Below are 20193 nucleotides of genomic sequence, written 5' to 3'. Positions count from 1 at the left end.
TTGAATGTTCGATCTTTATTCAATCCTTTTGTGAGAGCATCGGCCATATTATCCTTCGATCTCACATCAATCAAAGTGATAATCCCGTGTTCAATGAGATAATTCAGCATGGCATGTTTCAGCCTAAGATGTCTCCTCTTACCATTAAAGAGTGAGTTCTTCACAATTGTAATTGTAGCTTGATTATCACAGAAGACACTTAAGGAATGAATCATTAACCTAGTAAGTGGAATGTCCATAATCAGATTCTTTATCCACTCTTTTTCATCTGCAGCTGAAGCTAGAGCATAAAGTTCTGATTCCATAGACGACAAGGCAATGCAAGTCTGTCTCTTTGACTTCCACGCAACAGCAGCTCCACCCAGGGTAAATACATAACCACTGGTAGACTTACTATCTCTTAATTCTGAGCCCCATGATGCATCAGAATATCCTTCCAAACAGGAGGATGGCCACCATAACAAAGAGCATAGTTTTGAATACCCTTAAGGTATCTCATCAGCCTCATAAGGGCATCCCAATGCTCATGGCCAGGATTATTAGTAAAACGACTCAGCATGCCAACTGTAAAAGCTATGTCTGGCCTAGTGCAACTCATAGCATACATGAGATTACCAATCAGTCTAGAATAATCTAACTGATTCACACTGTCTCCTTCATTAGAGATCAGCTTCTTGGTACAATCAAATGGTGTCTCAATCGGTTTGCACTCACAGCATCCCCATATAGAAAGTAGTTTTTCAATATAATGGGCTTGGCTAAAAAAAATTCCTTGCCTTTAAAAACTTACTTTCATACCAAGAATGGTGTCAACAACACCCAGGTCTTTTATGTATACTAGTTGGGGGTGGACGATGGAAGAAAAGGGAGTGATATATCACATCCCCTTTGTAAAACACTCTTTACTGCACAAAAGCCTCACTATAAATTATAGAGCAGGGCATGGGGTCATAGCATCCTAAAACTTTCATTACAATGGGGGAATTGAAGTTATTTGGAACTTCTATAAGCTTTTTCTCCATTAGAGTTGAATGGGCTTTGAAGTTTAAGGGGATTGAATACGAATACATTGAAGAAGATCTCACCAACTAGAGTCCATTGCTTTTGAAGTACAATCCTGTGCACAAAAAGATCCCGGTGCTTTTGCACAATGGAAAACCGATTGCTGAGTCACTGGTCATACTTGAATACATTGAGGAAACATGGAAAGTAAATCCTTTACTGCCTAAAGATCCTTATGAGAAGGCTAAGGCGCGCTTCTGGGTGAAATTTATAGATGAGAAGGTAATTGTTTTCTACCTTTTCTGGTTTCTGGGTTTTTTAGTCCATGTTTGGCTCTATTAAAAGATTTTTCCATGGAATATTATTAGTTTATCAAGTGGTTAGAGAAGGCTAGCGAGGATGGGAGAGGGAGAGAATGGATAGGGTATGAGTGAGGGTGAGAAGAGGCTGAAAAAACAAGGAAAAGAAATACTATAATCCCTCAAAAGGGATTTGCTAGCGTCCATCGCAGAAGGCATTTCGCGGATGGTCTGTTGCATATGACCCAGCCACCTTGTGAATGAAGACAAAATCTGCTGAAAAGTGACCCTCTGTGGCTGCTGTCACATGCAACAGACAGTCCGCGACATGCCTTCTGCAATGGACGCTAGCATATCCCTACAATTTATTTTGGGAAATGATATCAGCACAATCCTGTTTTAATAATTGCACAGACCAAGCTTGTCTTTTCTTTTTTAATTGGCTTGTGAGAGCTTTTTGGGAACTGTATAACCTTTTGACAGCTCTCTGTTCTTTTTTTTTGTTGGTAAATTGGGATTGAACCACCGACCTCAAGGTCAAAGAGTAAAGCCTTACCATTGAGCTAGAGGCTCAACCCCAGCTCTTTGCTTTTTTGCCACTTCTTACCCTCTCCTCATTAATAATGAGATATCAAGTCTCTTCATCTCCTACCCTCCTTTGCCCTCTCCTAGATAAACTAATATACCATTGGAAAAACAATTCATGGTTGCCAAAAATTGGCCTCGAGTGAAACTTTTTGTGCATTTTTTTGTGTGCCAACAGACAAATTGGAACCCATATCCGAGTGGGTTGTAACAAAATTTCCGAAAAAATATATAGCTATTTATTGGAAAAGCAAGCAATTATGATACAAATTTTCTTTTCCAAACTTTTCCAAATAATCCTGAAATCCAAACAGGGCTGAAAAACACTTTAACACTGTTTTTTCTGAATTTTGGCCTTTTTTTTCTGGAACTTTTCTTGAATCTTTTAGTATTTGCCTTGCAGAACAATTATTCTGGAGTCAAGATTTTCTAACTATTGATAAAGCCATTGATCCCAACTTAAAATATTTAATCATTTTTCTTTGAATTATCTCTCTTGATGTAGTGTTTCTCTAGTGTACGGTCCATTTTCATTTCACAAGGAGAAGAACAAGAAAAGGCTGTGGAATCGGCATTGGAGACACTGAAAATTCTGGATGAAGAGATCAAAGGGAAGAAATTCTTTGGAGGAGAGAGCATTGGATATTTGGATTTGGTTGCTAGTTGGATTTCTCATTGGCTCCCTGTCTTTGGCGAATGTTCGGGTGTGAACTTACTCAGTGCAGAGAGGTTTCCATCTCTCTATGCATGGAGTGAGAATTTTATTAAGGTGGATGCCATTAAAGAGAAGTTACCACCTCGAGAACAACTACTTGCTAGATTCAGTGCACGCCGCAAAAGCCAGCTTGCCGCAGCAGAGAACAAATGAGCAGTTCCTTGTTGTCCCTACATTATCATTGCAGTATATGCTTGTTTCTGTTTTATGGTCACTAGAAGTATGTCCTAATCAAATAAATGAGTGTTGAAATTTCTTCTCTTTATATTGTAAAACTAATATTGTGTTGTGTGATCGAATCATAAGCATGTAATTGACAAAAATAAACGCAAGTAGAGATCGAGCATAAATACCTCCGCCCATGGCTTTTGATCGCTTGGCAATGATATTTCTTGATCCTGTGATGATTCGAGTATGGTGCGATTATCCCAGGAACTGATTCCCCTTTCCGCCCATCTATTGATATTCCTGAAAACCCACTTTAGTTGAGTCACCCCTTTCTACCCTTTCATACCTGACTAGAAAAACTCCATATGGAAGCAACATAGGAGCTAAGAGATCTTCATCCCAAATGATTTTCTCTGTCCTCAAAGGTAAATCAGAGTTACCACGCCCCGGCTCTGATACCACTTTGTGGGACCCTGGTAGAACTTACCCTTAAAAGCTAGCCATTAAGGGGAGGGGTGCCCACATCCTTACAAGACGTCCACATCAGGTTCTCCTATATATGGATCTTTGCTTACACATGGAACTCCAACGGTTTGGCCACCATAAATAAATATTCTATGGAATATTTGTGGGTCCAACTAAGAGAGAGATGCGTAGAAGATGGATGGACTTGAGAGGGTGTGAGTTGAAGGATCGTAGATGCGATTTGTTGAAGAATGAATGGAAGGGGACTTCGCTTAGCTCGTTCCGGAGTATTTCCAGGGAGATTGTTTTTCCTTTATCATTATTGTATTAATATAAACGTTTCCATGATCCAAATCATGCCAGCCTTCTGCATATGGTGCGTGCGACGGTTACTCCCTTTCCAATCAGGTGAGGCCATGTGGCCACCACCCAACATGAGTGAGGGGACCATAAAAAGGCACTAAAAACCAATTCTAAATACATATTTTCTTTTCACTAATTTTTTTTTTTTTTGGTTGGTAACTGGGATCATACCTACGACCTCATGGTTGAGATACAATGCCTCAACTATTGAACTACAGGTCCAACCGCTCAAGGTTGGTCAGCCATTGAGGGCCTGTATTGGACTATTTGGCTTCAATTAGGCCAAAGAGATGGCCATATTTTATTAAATTAGTAGTACCATATTGTTATTTTCTTTTAGTTCATCATTTTACTACGAAAATCTAATTCCACTTTCCATGTGGAAATGAGATTCTTAGTTCCTTATTCTTCTTTTGAGATTGGATGTACTCCTTAACCCTTCTCGGCAGTGCTTTTGTGCTTTTTCCAGATAAAAAATGAATAACAAAACAGAGAATATTGTTTGGCAAACCCAAGCATGTTCTGCTTGCTAATCCAATTCCCTATTTCCAAGCAGAAAGTCAAGTGGAGTCGCTCCAAAGGATTCTTTTCTGCCTGTTTCACCCAGTCTAAAAGGCAGAGAATGAGAAGCCTTGAAGAGTACTCCTAAGGTAACTTTGTTTTACATATTTACCTATTAGCTTAAAACCCCCATTAAGATCGTCTAGTGGGGAAGATTTTCTATGGGTTAGAGTGAGGCCAAATTAATGAATGACTTTGGATTATTGAAAAGTTGGTCCCTGTTGTACTCTTGTATATTTTCTTTTAAAGAAGATAGTGCCTGACATCATATACTTCCAATAAAAACATAGGGAAATGAAAACGGCACAACCATGTTTTATTATTTACGCCAGTGTTTAAAAACGCGGATCTGACGCGGAACGCGGCCAAGCAAAATCCTTGTTGATTCGGCGCGGACGCGGCCAAGAACGTAGTTGACACGGTTGACAATGTCATAACTCGGGAGAGTCAAAGGAGTTTATTGACTCTGTAAGGCAAAATGCGGAACACTGTGGTGAAACGTGGAATGCGGCCGAGGTAAAAGGAGTCGACTCGGGCGAGTTCCTTGCCGAGTCAAGGAGTTTTTAAATACTGATTTACGCGGTTCTAGCTTGTCTTTTCTTTGTTAAGTGGCTTGTGAGAGCTGTGTGGGAACTGTAATAACCTTTTGACAGGCCTTTAAATACTAAAAGACAACATAGGTTAGCGCAAATATCAAAACACGGTTGTATACCAGTTCCCACAACATAATGTGAAATTCCTGAGGGCAACTTATTGATAAAAGTGAACCATCCAAATGAAGTTGGTGGTCGGATTTGATTTTGAATCCTCCGATAAAATCTGGTATTGATTTATACCCTCTGTATGAATCTGGTGATCGGAATTGAAGCCTCTGATAAACTCTAGCATTTAGATTTAAACCCTCTGATTGAATCTGGTGTTTGGATTTGAATCCTTTGATGAAAAAAGATAGTCAGATTTGGACTCTTAAGTTGAATCTGGCATTCGATTTGAACCCTTGCGAAGAATGTGAAACAATCGAGAAAGCAGTTCTCGCTTTTCCTGCGGATAGAATGTGTTCCTTCTGAAATCCACCTGATTCTGTGTATTGCATCCTTCTCAGTAAGCGCTCTAGCAGCTACATCCAGTGGCCCAAACACACGGACATATTACACAAAGAAAGAGAGGCAAGCGCGCTAAGTTCCAAATAAGATTACCCCTCCAATTAGTCACCCGGTGAGTATCTAAGTAATTAAGTCATAGTTAGAAAGAGTTAGTTAAATAAAAAAAATCTGTCAGTCAGTAAATTAGGAAACCCTTCCTCTCGATATGCCCGACATCAAAGATACGTGGGGACGAGTAATAGATGAGGAGTCTAGGAAATAGCGAAGGAAAAGTGTGATGAGAATTCTAGGCGATCGGCAGTTGAGCATTCGCCTCTTCTCTCCTCCTTTAAGAAAAGACCATGCACACTTATTTTATGATCTCACCATTCTTCTGCTCCGAATCACACTCCTATCTCAAAGCCCCCTAACCTAAAACCACTTGGCAGAAAAAAAAAAAAAAACCAAAAATAGAGAGAAAGAGAGGTTCTCTTTTTGGGAGGGTACTCTGAGTAGTGGGTATCTCATATGTCCTCAACCCGCCTACTCGGGTCTTGTATGGATATGCAGGAAGGGGTGCTGCTTCCTTTGCCTATTTAGTTTAGAAATCTTGGAACACTCCTTGGATGTCTCCTATTTGTCTGGCTTTGTTGGTGATGTTGAGTGCTTGCCTCCTCTTACGAAAATCCATGCAAAAAACCACAAGATTTCTTGGAAACGATGTTTTTTTCTCTCTCTCTCTTCCTTTCCATTCTCTTTATATTGATATTGACACCCCCTACCACTACTCTACGAGGAGGCTGACAACCAAATACTACTTACCACTATTCTACGAGGTAAGTTCCAGGTAACTACAAGACTTGTTGCCTCCCTGTTGACTACTTGCATCACTACTGACTATCAATCAGAGTGTTGCTGATTGATAGTCAGTAACTACCAGCAACCAAACAGAGCCCAAGTCCTAAAAACGTATTCTGCTGACTATCAATCAGAGTGTTGCTGATATATATCACAATATAAAAATAAGGAAAAATTATTAAAAAAATGCAAAGTTTTGTCTAAATTGTGAATAAAGGGTAGTGATTTGAAAATTATAAAAAAGGTGTTGTCAGGTGAGAGAAGATGGCTTTTAGGACAAATATCCCCTCCTACCTCTTTTTTCCCTCCACTATTTCACCTATCCCTATACACTATTACCTTCTCACCTACCACCTTCTTCCTCAAGGCATTTCTAACGTGGAAAACTCCATGAGAGGGTTTTGAAGGTTGCCATTTACCTACCACCTTCTTCTTCCTCAAGGCTTCATGAAAGGTTTTTGAAGCTTGCCATTGCCATTGTAGTTTTGGAAAAAAACTCCATTGCCAACGTTTCCAAGGTCCATTTCCAATGTTTCCAAGCTCTATTACCATTGTAGTGTTGAAAAAAAAACTTCATTTGCAATGTGATAAAGGTCCATTGCCATTGTACTTTTGGAAAAAAGCCCATTGCCAACGTGATATAGCTCCATTGCCATTGTAGTTTGGAAAAAAAATCTCCATTGCTTATTTGGGTGATAAACATAGCTTCGGTTAGGTTTAACATCTTCTCTTCATGTTTTCATGTTTTTTGTGCTTTGGTTTTTTCACCCTATTTATAAGACTCTTTGTTTGGTTGTGTAGACACCCCATTTTGACCGTGCCCTAATCCCTTCATGTTTGAGCAAAGCCTCATCAAATAAATGAGATAGAACCCCAAACTTCACCCTAAGCTAGCTTAGGGTCCCACTAAGGTCCCTGCAAAATTTCGTCGAAATCCGAGCGCGTTTGCCTAGCAAACGAGTCGAGCAATGTCGTAGGTCAAGTTCGCAGAAGGGGGGTGGATTATCCTGGATGAGACGTGCCCAAGTCAAATAAGACAAGAATTACGGGCGCGCTATATCAAGTTTTTCGCGCGCTTTATCCACTTGGAGTGCGGATATCAACCACCAATTTGTCTTTAAATATCGATTTTTCTCTCATTTTTAAAAAAAAAAAAAAAAGAAGCTTTCGTCTGCAGAGAGAGAAAGAGCGACAGAAAAGAGAATTTTAGAGAGAGAGAGTGGATCTGATCTCCTCCGGTCGTCTTCTCCGGCAAATCTCCGACCGGTATCCTTTTTCTTTTGTTCTTTTTCATTGATTTTCTTTACCTTCTCTTGAAACCCTAACTTTCCCCATTTTTTTTCTCTTCTCCGGCAACATCGTCGGAGTTCCGGCTGAGAGATTTACTCGTTCTCTTTCTTATCTTCCATAGGATCTATTGATTTCTTTCGTTTATATCTCAGAGATTCTAATCCTCATTTTAGTTCTCCGGTTAAACTCCGGCTAGTTCTGATCTACTCCGGCTGGTATTTTCCTCATTTTTTACTCATAGTTCATATTCTCATTTTCATTTCTCACCTTTGAATCCTAGCTAAGTTTTTTTTTTTTTAAATTCGAGATCTGTTTTTTTTTTTACCTGTTCATACCCTAAAAACATTAGATCTGATATTCTTTAGCCTTTTGTTTTAGGAATCAAGCCATTATACCACTAGAAATCTTAGATCATTGTTTTTTTTTTTTTCTCCAAGATCCCCTCATCTCCTCATCTTATACCTTAGATCTATTTAGATTTGGTCATTTTGTTACAGATCTTGTCAATTCCTTTTCATTTACTCCATTTAAACTTCGGATTTTACAAAATCTTTCCATTTTTACCAAAACCTGATAGTTTTCAATCGAGAATTAAGTAATTGATTGTCAATCGGAGCGGCCATACAATAATTTTTCTTCAAGTATCAAAGAGGAATAGTAAATCAGAGTTCTGATCTATAAAAGGAAAAAGAGATGTGCTTGTCTATACATCCAATATTGTGTAGAAATTCCATAAAAGATTCAATTCTCGAGGAGGAGAAGAGAGGAGTTGATTCGGGCCGCAGGTCAGAAGGATAATTGAGTCATCTCTACAAGCTATTTTGAATTTTCTTCTATACTTCAGGTATGAGGGATTTTTCTTCATTTTATGATTCAAAGTAAGCCTAAGTTTATACATGAAATAAGATATGGTGTAGTAGTCAGTAGATTGTGATTTTTCTTTGTTGATAGAATTTTTTTGTGCTTAAATTTTATTGACATAACATTTCTTGCCTGAATCAGATAAATTGCATATAGTAATTTTCTCTTTGATTTCTAAGGAAGAATGATGTGATTTTTTAAAAGTGATTTCTATTAGAATATTTACTTTTTGAAGCTCAGTATTATTTAGTAGTCATATGTGTTTGGTCATATATTGAACATTGGAACAGATCTTAGTTTTCACACTACTTTCACCTTTAATCTATAGTTTTTGTATTATATCCTTTATTTTTCTTTTTTTTTTTTTTTTTTTTTTTTCTTTTTTTTTTTTTCATTGCTTAATGAGTTGTCCAACCATGTTTGGGAGTGCTAGCATCACAGCACGGGAATGCTAATATAAGAACTGCTGAGACCTTTTGTTAAGAATCTGATTTTAAGTGATGTTCATTTCAAATCCCAATAGTGAATCATGATCATGTCAGGAAGACCAGTTAAATTCAAATATTAAGTTTGAAATGTCAATATATTTTTGCATTAGTGAATGAATGAACAATGGTTTTCCCATGATTTGATTCCATGAAGATTAACAAATGTTGATAAAAATGTGTCATTTGAATTGTCAGTCAGTGTCCATGCTATTGGTATAAGAAAAAAAGGGACCTATACCTCTAGCTCTTTTGAGAGGTCATAACAGTGCGATAAAGCCTATATAGTGCAATAGCTTATTTTGGAGCATTATCTTCACAATTGGATAATTTTTCTTTAGAAATCATTACAGGAATAATAATGGCATTAATGAAGAGAGACATAAGGAAGAAATATAATAAGCATACATATAATTGTGCTCATGTCACCTCTTGTTAGAAAAGTTATTTTAGTTTCATAAGGAAAGGAGTTTTATGTTTGGCCAATTCATTTGATACGTTTGGAACTACAAAGTTCAAAAGTTTTACTTGATAAGAATCACCCTTGATACTGATAAATATATAGGATTTGCTTGTCCTTTAGTTGATATGCACAGCATTGCCCCACATTGTGTTAATTTTTATCGTAGAATTTGTAGGTTATGATTAATTGTTCTTGGCTTTGGATAGTCATGCTTGCATATTTGATTCTTATGGAATGTATGGTATAACTTCATTTGCTCAATACAGTATAGTGATATTCATTTTTAGAAATATCTAAGCTGAAATATATTGTTCTCTGTAACAGTTTAATACCATGAGTATATCTCATTGAATCTTAGTCATTATAAATTCAATTTAATTGTGCAAATGATATGATTGTGTCCTTATTTTTTTACCTAGCAGGAAGATTTTTAGGTTTGCTCCCAAAATATTTTTTTTTTGTGTAGAACTAAATATTATTTTTATGTGATTGTTTGCACAGTTGCTGTCTCATATTTTCATCATTTTGAATTGTGATTTTATATCGATTAAAGAAGCACAATGTTATTGTCTCACTTTGCATAGCTACTATCATATAGGTTTGTACACTTGCACTTGTATAAAAAGTCAGTCACAAGCACATAACTGTTTGCTGCCCATTTATTGGTAACATTGATTGTTTCACAAACACATAGTTGATATCCACAAGCATATAACTGTTTGCTGTCCATTATTTTCTATAAATTGATGCACACTGTTTATATCCACAAATACATATCCGCTGCCCCTGTTCAATAATCCATTCTAATGATTGATCAATTTTTTTAAGCATGTATAGCTTTGGTTTTATTAATTTGATACTAAAAGATAATAACCCCCATCTTGGTGTAACGAACTAACCCTGTTTTGTGCACGGTTTAATCAGTTTCACCCCAGTTTTGACACAAAATCTATACAGTTTCCACCCCATTGCTGCCTTGTTTCAACACAGTTTTCCCAATTTCAACACTCAAATCTGTCCACAAATTAACCTAGTTTTATGCACAAATCTGTCCATGTCTAGATCCCAGTTTTATTCATAAATCTGTCCACAAATTAACCTAGTTTTATGCACAAATCTGTCCATGTTTAGATCCCAGTTTTATTCATAAATCTGTCCACAAATTAACCCAGTTTTATGCACAAATCTGTCCATGTCTAGATCCCAGTTTTATTCACAAATCTGTCCACAAATTAACCTAGTTTTTGCAGAAAAATCTGTCCATGAATCAGCTCATGTTTCAATCCCTGTTTTACACAAGTAGGAGTCCTTGTTTCAGCCCCTGTTTTGGTACAATACAACCCATGGTTCAATTTCTTTTTAGCACAGGTTCACCCCCTGTTTTACCCAATGATAGCTCATAGTTTAGCTCCTATTTTGTGTATTATAAGTTCTGATTATTTATATATAGTTCAGCTCATGTTTTGTGTGTTGTAAAAAATTAGTTCATACCTTTAAATTTCAATTCATGGTTCTATGTGTTATAAAATCAGCTTGAGTCACATTGACAGAATAATGATTTTCAGTAATATGAAAGTTTAGTTGAATAGTGCAATATAGTAGTGGGATAAATTGCTTGCTTAAGAAATTGTTTCATGGTACTGTCGACATGTTCTTGGGTGTTGTTTAAATTGAGTTGTATTCTTTATCATTGATGCCAAATGACTGGAAACTTTAGTGTTGAATATAACCATGATACACAGATTTTTTGTATTACTAGCTGTGTTTTTTTTTGTTGTTGCTAATTGGTTATGCCGTGTGGATAATTAAGCTCATTCCATATGCATGCACTGAGAGTCTTACATTTGAAAGAATTGGTTATATATTAGTTGATGAGTCATCTTAATGATTATTTTATAGTTTATTTGTCCTTACATGTAAATGTCTATATTTTGAACTCAAATTTACTTAAGGTTCTCAAATTAAATATTATCAAATCTTTTCTAGCTTTTCTTCTTCGTCCTTTGAGATTGATTTAATTTCATTAGTCGCACCGTCCTATGGTTTCCATTTTACTAGAAATTAGAATTCCATTTTCATATGTTTAATAGGAAGAAGGAGATCAGATGACTACTCTATTCGATATTATCGACATGAGTACTGTCTGATTTCAAGGCGGGATGTGGAAATATTATCATGTGTATTATGATATCAGATGATTACTTTAGCATCATCTGATTTCATCCCCATATTGGGGTGGTGTATGTGGTTGGGAATAGAAGTGTTTGCTATTGTTTACTTTTACTTTATTAGGCTATCCAGCGGCTGGTCTGGACTAATTAATGCTGTTTGCCATTTTATGATTGCTATTTTATTGAAAATTCTTCTTTGCTTAGCACTTGATTTATTTTGGAATTTGCGATTATCTGGTAGCTTTTTCTTCTCTCTTTGATAGACTAACACAGTCTTATAAATTTCTGTTAATTTTCTTTAGATACTAGAATCCTCTCTCATTTTAAGAGACTTGCCTAAGTCTTTTAGATGTTTATCCCTTAAGACTTTAGGTTCCCCTTTTTATTGCAAAGACAATGAAAGGGCTATCTTGAGCCCTTCTTAGGAGACAGACCTTGTCTCATTTATCTTAGTGGTTACTTTTTCTTTTAGGAGACAGGCTTTGTCTCTTTTACTTTATTCGTCATACCCTTTAGGGAGACAAGCTATGTCTCATGCAGAAATGTCCTCCCCTTTTAGGTGACAAGCTATGTCTCGTGTAGAGATGTCCTATCCCTTTGTGAGGAGACAGGCTATGTCTCATGTAAGAAAATTCAATCCCTTTGGAGGCAGATTTTGTCTCATTGGTCATAGTTATCCTCCATCTCTTTTTAGGAGACATGCCTGTCTTATTCAGCCTACTGATTATCATCTATTTGGAGAGCCAGGCTTTGCTTCTTTCATTTTACTCGTCAAATCCTTTTAGGAGACAAGCTATGTCTCATGTAGAAAATGTCAAACCTTTTTGAGACAGGCTTTGTCTCATTGGTTATAATATCCTCCGTGTCTAAGAGACTTACCTAGTCTCATTCTCTTGCTAAACCTCCTCTTTGTGCGTCGTTTGGTTTTGGAAGAACACCTTACTCGGCTTGGCAGCATACCCCTATCCTTATGGGTATTGGGTTGCACATTTGTTGCACCCTAGGGCTAGGTAGCTATCCGGCCCGGCTGGGTGTTTTACCTTTGCCAAATAGGCACAGGGTTTCTTTTCCTTAGTACTTTTGAGTTTCATCTTGATTTGATAGTCTACTAGCATAGGAATCCGTCCTTAGTCTAGAGAGTCAGTCCTCTTGTTCAGGAATCAAATTCTATCATCATAGGGGTTAGGATTCCATCCAACCTCATCATATCATGTCTTTCTATCCGCTCTTGCAAGGTATAGGAAGCTATCCAACCCTTGCAGAGTCGTGTTTTCGTCATTTTTCCCCCGTAAAGCATAGGATGCTGTCCAACCTTTACGGAATTCCAGAAGTCTGCCCTACCCTTATGATGATAGGATTCTATTCTCTGATATCAAAACAACAAAAACATTTCAAAAATACTTGAAAACAACAAAAACATTTCAAAAATAATAAAAAAAAAAAACAACAAAAACATTTCAAAAACAATTGAAAATTCAAAAACATCTAAAAATCAAAAATCTCAACAATCTTGAGTCTTTCAGAGTAGTTAGGAAAATTTATTTCCGAACTACGTTGGCTTGATCCTCTTCCACGAGGTACGTAGTGCAGCTTGGGATCCACATCCCAAGTCCAGCCAAACCTTTAAAGATAAGCATGTTAAATCTTTCAAAATTATAAAAATCTTTCAAAATATTGTTTTTTTTTTCGAAAGGATCTTCCTTTAGAGTTAGGAGTTTGTTCTAGTTAGAGAGTTTTTGAGTCGGGAGTTGCTCCCTCGTTCGTTGTTTGTTTGTTGTGTGTTTATTTTGCTTGTGTTAGAGTTAGGAGTGAGTCATAGCTAGGAGTTTTACGCCTCCGTCCGGTTAGTTGGCGATCCACATCGCCAATTGATGACTAGGTCTAAGATGCGATAGATCCTACTGTTTTCCTTAGGATATACAGCCTAGCTACACATAGATTATAGGAACCACCTGCATTAGCTTAGGGCTAACCTGCATTTAGTTAGGGCATATAGGGTGTCCTAAAATCTGCAATTCATTGGAATTTAAATAATCACACAAGAAGCTTTAAGAGCTAGTCCGGTCTTTTAGATCGAGTCTAGGATAGAGGTCTAGATGTCTTAGGCATCATAGCTTAGAATAGGTGCGAAGAACTACGTTGCCTTGATTCTCGTGGAGGCGGGGATACGTAGGCTTCTTTGGATGAACATCAGATCATCTAAAGACTCGGGCCTAGGTATAGATTAGAGTCTTAGGGTTGTATAGTATCGAGTCATTTTTCTATGTTTTGCAGTGTTTTCTTACTTTATTGCGCAGACCTTATACTTTTTGGTGTGTCGTGCATGTGTTTGTTCATCAGAACTTAGACACCCATTAGGCATGTCACTTATAACCTAGCTATGCTTAGGTGACACATGTTTCTTTTATTTTATCTTGTGTGCCTTTGATTTCATCTCCGAGACATGCATGATTAGATAGACGTCTTCTCGGAGATATTCATTCCCATTCCATATGATTTTCGCCCAAAGCTCTTCAAAATTATTAAGTAAATGGCATAAGAGACCAGGTGTTTGCACTTGGGCGGATGAGGTGCTCTTTAGACCTTCCGAATTCGTAACCAGGCACGAACCTTATTTTATATCTCTGGTTATCCGTTGCAACAGAGCATAGTATGGGATCCAGGGCCCATTTGCCTTTTCCTTGGATGGCGACTCTTCTTTGTTTAAGGTACGCCTCGAATCTGGGCTAGTCCCCAAATCGAGAGGTATCTCACCTTTCATATCGCCACTCATGCTGTGAGAGGCACTTCTTTCGAGAGTTCCTTGGTAGAGCTCTCCATTCACGTGGATGATCCTGAGACTTAGTGTGGGGCCCGTTCCCCGCCTCTCTCTCGGATCGGGGTCCACAGGCTGGCGACTCTGCTGGGGAATTCTTGGAACATTGCCTAACTCTGTTAAAATGCCATTTGTTATTAATTTTGAAGAATTTTGAGCTAAAATCATTATAAATGGGAATTTAATCGCTTAGAATCCAGGGGCACCAGATAGGTGTTTAAAACAAGGGATTCACACATTGCACAGCATACATCATTTTGTTCTTCATTTTCTTTTATTGATTTTCTTATTATTGGCTCCACGGGATAGATATAATGCGTGCCTCATGGGATATCACTATCCAGATGGTGCTGTTGTATCTATTACCAAGCTATGCGCCAGTGCTGCAGTCGTAAACACTCGGTGTACTTGTGTTTACAGCAGCCGGTGAGCAATGAAGCATACTGTATATAACACTCGGTGTACTTGTGTTATATACTTAAAGTATGGATCATATGCATAGTACCTGATTGAGTCCGGAGCTCTACTTTCATTTTACATATATTATGTACATGGATATATATGTTGATTTAGTAAAACCCAATTAGGATCTGCATGTGCTTATATATATATTGCATTCATATAAGGACGAACATGTGTTGCTCACACATGTTGGAGCTTAGATTTAGGAGCCATGTCCTATTTCTTAGATTATTGTAGCTCACCTTATGTGACTACATCGCAGTCCTAATACACTCACATGTCTGTCTTGAGTCAAGCTTCTTGACTCTATGGAATCATATTTAGGGCTGGTGCCCCTGGTTAGGATATATATGTATATATCTATATTTTGATTATCAGATTAGAGCCTACTCATTAGTGAGGCTTCCTTATCTAATCAAATTAGTCATATCAGTCCGTTCTTCGGATCTAGACCCGACCAGTGGCTTTTACTTGCCCTCTCATGGTCGTGGCCTATCTTTTGCTCTAGTCATGGAGATTTTGTCCATATATCTTTTGATTATAAGATTAGGACCTACTTTCTAGTAGAGATTCCTAGCTTGAATCAATCAGTCGTGTATATTCATCTCTCAGATCTAAACCTAGCTAGTGACTTCTACCTGTCACACTCATAGCTATGGTTTATTCCTTGACCTAATGATGATAAGTATTACCTGTTTTCATCCTTTAAATTCAAGCCTCATTTATCCATTCTTTTGTTGTATTACTCAGATTATTGTTCGTCCTGTCTTAGATATGGTTGATAGCCTGTCTGCTGTCTCTATGACCATAGTCTATCATTATTGATCTTCTTGATCGTACATTTTTGTCGTCCACCTTTCAGATTTAGATCCGGTCTATGATCTACTTTTGTCATTTTATGACCGTGGTCTCTTCCCTGAGTTTCTGATCATCTTTGATCATCAATGGAACATTTGATGTCGCCAATTATATCCTTCTTGTGATTATTGGTTAAATCCATCTTTATTCTTTGTTTATTCCAAGTTATTCTCCATTCCCTAATTATCCCATCCTATTCTTTGTGTTTAGGTTAAATCATGGCGAATAATTTGTTGAAAGGCTGGATAAGCGAGACTATTGGGGCTCTTCCGCTAGAATCCTCGGATAGGAGTATGGCTGATCGGTTCATCTGTGCCTTCAGTCATTTGAGTGTTTCCGATATAAATTGGAAGTTTCTCCAAGCAGCCGCTAGATCCTGGGATCCTAATCTGCATGTTTTTCGATTTGGATCATTCGAGCTTTGTCCTATATTCGAAGATTGGTGTGCTTTATTAGAGCTCCCAACAGATGGACTTTGGATACAATCTTCGAACATAGATTCCTCTCATTCCATTTTTTGCAAGCTATTCAAAAATCAAACCGTTGATGCACTTTCATGCTTAACGGATACGTGTGTACAAGTTCAAAACCTCATCACCCTTTTTTCTGAAAACGTCGATCCTACCAACTCTCGTTTTCAGAGTTGTCGACGCAATGCTTTGATTTTTAGTGTCTTTGCGCGATATGTCATTCGGAAAAACCCTCGTGTTGCTCCGTTAACCTTGTTAACTGTGGTAGACCAAATTAACAAAGGGAGGAATCCTATCCCTACCATGTTAGCAGAGACCTTCTTGGGACTAGATCTTATTGCTTCCCAAGAGATCAAGGACAATTTCTATGGATGTGTCAAGTTGTTGTATGTCTGGCTTAGTGAAAAACTTCAAATTCTTCAGCGACAAAGCCAAAATCCATATACCCTGAAGAATTTCCATACCTGGAAACCAATAGCCCATCAACCTAAGTCCATTGATGAATGGCACAATTGGTTGCAACATGTAGAGGAGAATCAGTTTCGCTGGGTAAGTCATTCATGTTTCCATGTTTTTACTAGCACTTACCCGCATTCATTTGTTTACCTCATGGGTACCGAGAAATCTTCCTTTTATGCACCCATGCGAATTCTCCACCAGATTACGGGAATTCCGTGTTCTCCCGGAATCATAGTCCCTCCTCTTTGTGAAGATCTCACTCCTGACCTTATCCGATCCATTGTGGCTGCTTGGGGAAACAAAAATATAGAAAGGAGGTTAGGCTTATCTCGCAAATTCCGACGTGGAGAAATATCGGAAGAGCCCGCAAGTCGGAGGGCTCGGATTGAGGAGCCTTGAAGATCCGTATCATGTTTTGTTATTCTGATTTCTGCATTTCCCATTTTTGTCAGTCTGTTTATCCAGTTGTGATTAGAGATTAATTTTTTTTTCATCCTTTGTAATCACAATTCGAATTTTATTAATGAAAGTGTGTTTTTGTCTCTTTTGTCATTATTTGATCAAAATAGTTTATCTCGATTATCAAAATTTTAATCTAGTGTTTATATTTCCATATCAGGATTCTTGATTGAGCAGCCATTGCTCCTAAGAAAATCCTCGTTTCAAAATCAACCTGGTCCCGTCAGTCCGCTGATTCCAGGCTGAGTCGTTTTTCTTCCTCACCAATTTCTTTTACCTCCCCTGCATTACCTTTCTCCAATCTCCAGGAAATCCCTTCGCCTGTCCAATTTCCTATTGCACAGATGGCTGACTCTGGAAACGCTATAGCTGAGATGAGTGAGATGATGAAGGCTATGCTTCAACAGATGAATAATATGAATGAAGAGATAGCCCGTCTGAAAAATGACAGAGAGTCTACTTCCAGAGAGCATGTAGCTCAGCACCCATCAGTTATACCTCCTCCCCCTCCTGCAATGGCCGGGCCTGCGGTTTTGAACGTCGAAGACGATCTTGATAATGAGCAGTATGAAGAAGAGAATCGTCATCCTAATCTGAATAGAGCCAATGAGGACAGAGCGATGGCGGACAGAATGGATAGGCTGGCCCAAGAGATGGAAAACATAAAATTTCAAGGCCCGAAAAAGTTGAACATGGCCGATTTTATGTTGTATCCGGGAGTCACATTGCCTCCTAGATTCAAAGTTCCGGACATGGATAAATACGATGGGACCGGGTGTCCTCGAAGCCATCTAATGTCAGTTCTTCCGCTTTTACAACAGCATGGTCTATCTCCGGAGCAAGTTGCTCTATTATTTCCTAGATCCCTTGTTGGAACAGCTAAGAAGTGGTTCCTGAGTTTGAAAACAGAGGAGATCCGAACTCTAGAGAGTATTGCAAATAGGTTCGTCGAACAATTCTCTATGGAAGAGGGGATCGATGTAACTAAGAGAGATTTGAAGGCTTTGAAGCAGGGCCATAATGAAACCTTCACTTCCTTCATCCGTAGATGGAGAAGGAAAGCTGCCCAAATGACTCATCGGTTGTCAGATGAGGATCAGATCAAGATTGTGGTGAAAAATCTATCACCACAATATTACCACCATATGGCTATCCAATATTTTCTTGATTTTAACCATCTTATTAAGACTGGGACTCAGATAGAAGATGCATTGGCTAAAGGCCTGAGATCTAGAGTACCATCTGATGGCAGAGAAGGGAAGCGACCTGTGATGGCGCCGAAAGAGGTCCATAATGTCAATTATGTCAGGCCGCCCCCACCCAGAGTAGTTACTGAAGTAAGAAGGCCGACAATGGAGCAGAAGCCTCTTCGTCATTTCGATCCCCTTCCGTATTCTTTGTCCGTAGCTTTGAAGAAGCTATTGAAGGACAAGAAGATCAAGTTGCCTGACATTAAACCTCCTCCCAACCCGTTGCCAAGAACCTGGAGAGAAGATCAATTCTGTGATTACCACCGTAACACTGGCCATATCACTGACAGGTGTTTAGCTTTGAAACACCAAATTCAGAACATGATCGATAGGAAGGAACTGTCAATCGAGTTACCAAATGTAACTAGAAACCCCCTTCCTACGCATGCAATGCCGCCTCCATCCTCGGTCAATGTCATTTGCGCCGAGGAGTCTATCATTGATCCGGCTTCCTTCATATGTACTGTGGAATCCGAAGAACCCTATGTCTGGAAATTTGAAGAAGGAGATCAGTTGGCAGAATCCGAAAGGCCGTATGTTTTATCCTGGAACGACCCTGATGTGGCTGGGCCATCAAACCAGTCATATGTTTTCCAGTGTGAGGATGAAGAGAAAGAATCCGAATCTCTGTACGTCTTAAGGGTGAGTGATGATGAGGAAGAAGAGATACAAACCCCATACATCCTTAAGATAGATGATGAAGATCTGTTACTCCTAAACGATCAATGTGATGAGCTCCGCCACGTCACACGGGGTGGACGAGTCTTTAAGCCAGCTGAACTCAGAGTTGATAATCCCGCTGAAGTTGCGAGAGGGGTTGATAGTCAGAGGCAGAAACAGAGGCTTGAGGAAGAAGAAGATAACTTGTTGAATCAGCTTAAGAAGACACAAGCTAATGTGTCCATTTGGGGTTTACTGATGGCATCGCCGAAGCACAGACAGGGTGTACTTCGTGAATTGAACTCGTCCCAGGTATCAGTTGAGATCACTCCTGACGAGCTAGTCGGTTTGGTGGCCATGACCAAGGCTTCAAAAGCCTTATCTTTCTCAGATGAGGACTTGCCTTCAGAAGGAAAGGATCATACTCGTCCTCTCAAAATTACCCTGCTTTGCAACCAGAAGAAAGTATCAGAAGTACTGGTAGACAATGGGTCAGCTTTGAACGTGTGTCCTTTGAGCACTGCCACTACTCTGGGGTTTGGGCCTGAAGACTTCATTCCGTCTGAGCAGGGTATACTGGCATATGATGGAACCCGAAGGGACGTTATTGGAACCTTGGCTACTGAGATTGTCATTGGAGGAGAAACCTTTGACATTGAATTTCAGGTGTTGGATATCAAGACTTCTTTTTGTCTATTGCTTGGTCGACCTTGGCTGCACAAGGTTGGAGTTATCCCTTCCACACTTCATCAAAAACTGAAATTCATTCGAAACAATCGGGTGATCACAGTTAAAGGAGATCCCGAGCCAGAAGTCGGACAAATATCTCAAGAGCTTGTTACTGAAAATACAAGAGATATCAGTCTGACAGGATTTTCAGTGGAGGTTTCAGTTATCACCATGAAAGAAGCTATGAATGAAGAAATTATGTTTCTTTCTAGCACTAATACTCGGGTAGTCAAGATGATGCGCCGATTTGGGTATCTCCCAGGGGCAGGTTTGGGAAAGAATATGCAGGGTCCGATTGAGCGGCCCGAGTTGAAAGCATCTGATGGGTTGTTTGGGTTGGGATACAAGCCGACTCGCAAGGAGATGCAAGAAATGAGAGCCTACATGTTTAAATGGGCAGAATGTCGCCGCAAAGGCTTAGAGTTTCCAATGGGCCCTTTCAGCAAAGTCATGAATGGTAGATTCCGAAAAGAGGGAGCTGATTGCCCTTATTATGGTTTCTCAGAGCCATGGTATGATGAGAATGGGACCAAGCTGCCGGGTCTTGAGATTTTCTTTGCGGATGAGCTGCCAGCGGAATTTTACAGTAAGCAGATTGTGGAGTCAGTTGTAACAGAGGAATCAGACTCAGACTGGGTTGAGAACTTTGAGCCAGATCTCCTG

General features: G+C 38.9%; 1 protein-coding gene and 1 pseudogene across 2 annotated transcripts; both read left to right on the top strand.

Annotated features, from left to right (window-relative positions):
• Window positions 1–960: 960 nt before the first annotated feature.
• On the top strand, window positions 961–2861 carry LOC143882080 (putative glutathione S-transferase; annotated as a pseudogene). Its single transcript, XR_013252094.1, has 2 exons — window positions 961–1284; window positions 2392–2861. The product of XR_013252094.1 is annotated as a putative glutathione S-transferase (transcript).
• Window positions 2862–17643: 14782 nt separating this feature from the next.
• LOC143880622 (uncharacterized) lies at window positions 17644–19951 on the top strand. The gene is made up of 4 exons (XM_077383607.1): window positions 17644–17834; window positions 17940–18003; window positions 18091–19431; window positions 19931–19951. The coding sequence occupies exons 1-4, from the start codon at window positions 17644–17646 to the stop codon at window positions 19949–19951; spliced, it is 1617 nt and encodes a 538-aa protein (XP_077239722.1).
• The last annotated feature ends 242 nt before the right edge of the window (window positions 19952–20193 follow it).

The sequence above is a fragment of the Tasmannia lanceolata genome, unplaced genomic scaffold, assembly GCF_043159265.1.
Source record: "Tasmannia lanceolata isolate RefF3 unplaced genomic scaffold, GAP_Taslan_0.1 ptg000007l, whole genome shotgun sequence".
NCBI lineage: Eukaryota > Viridiplantae > Streptophyta > Magnoliopsida > Canellales > Winteraceae > Tasmannia > Tasmannia lanceolata.
Note: the sequence above shows the minus strand (reverse complement) of the source record. Positions and strands in the feature narration are given on the sequence as shown.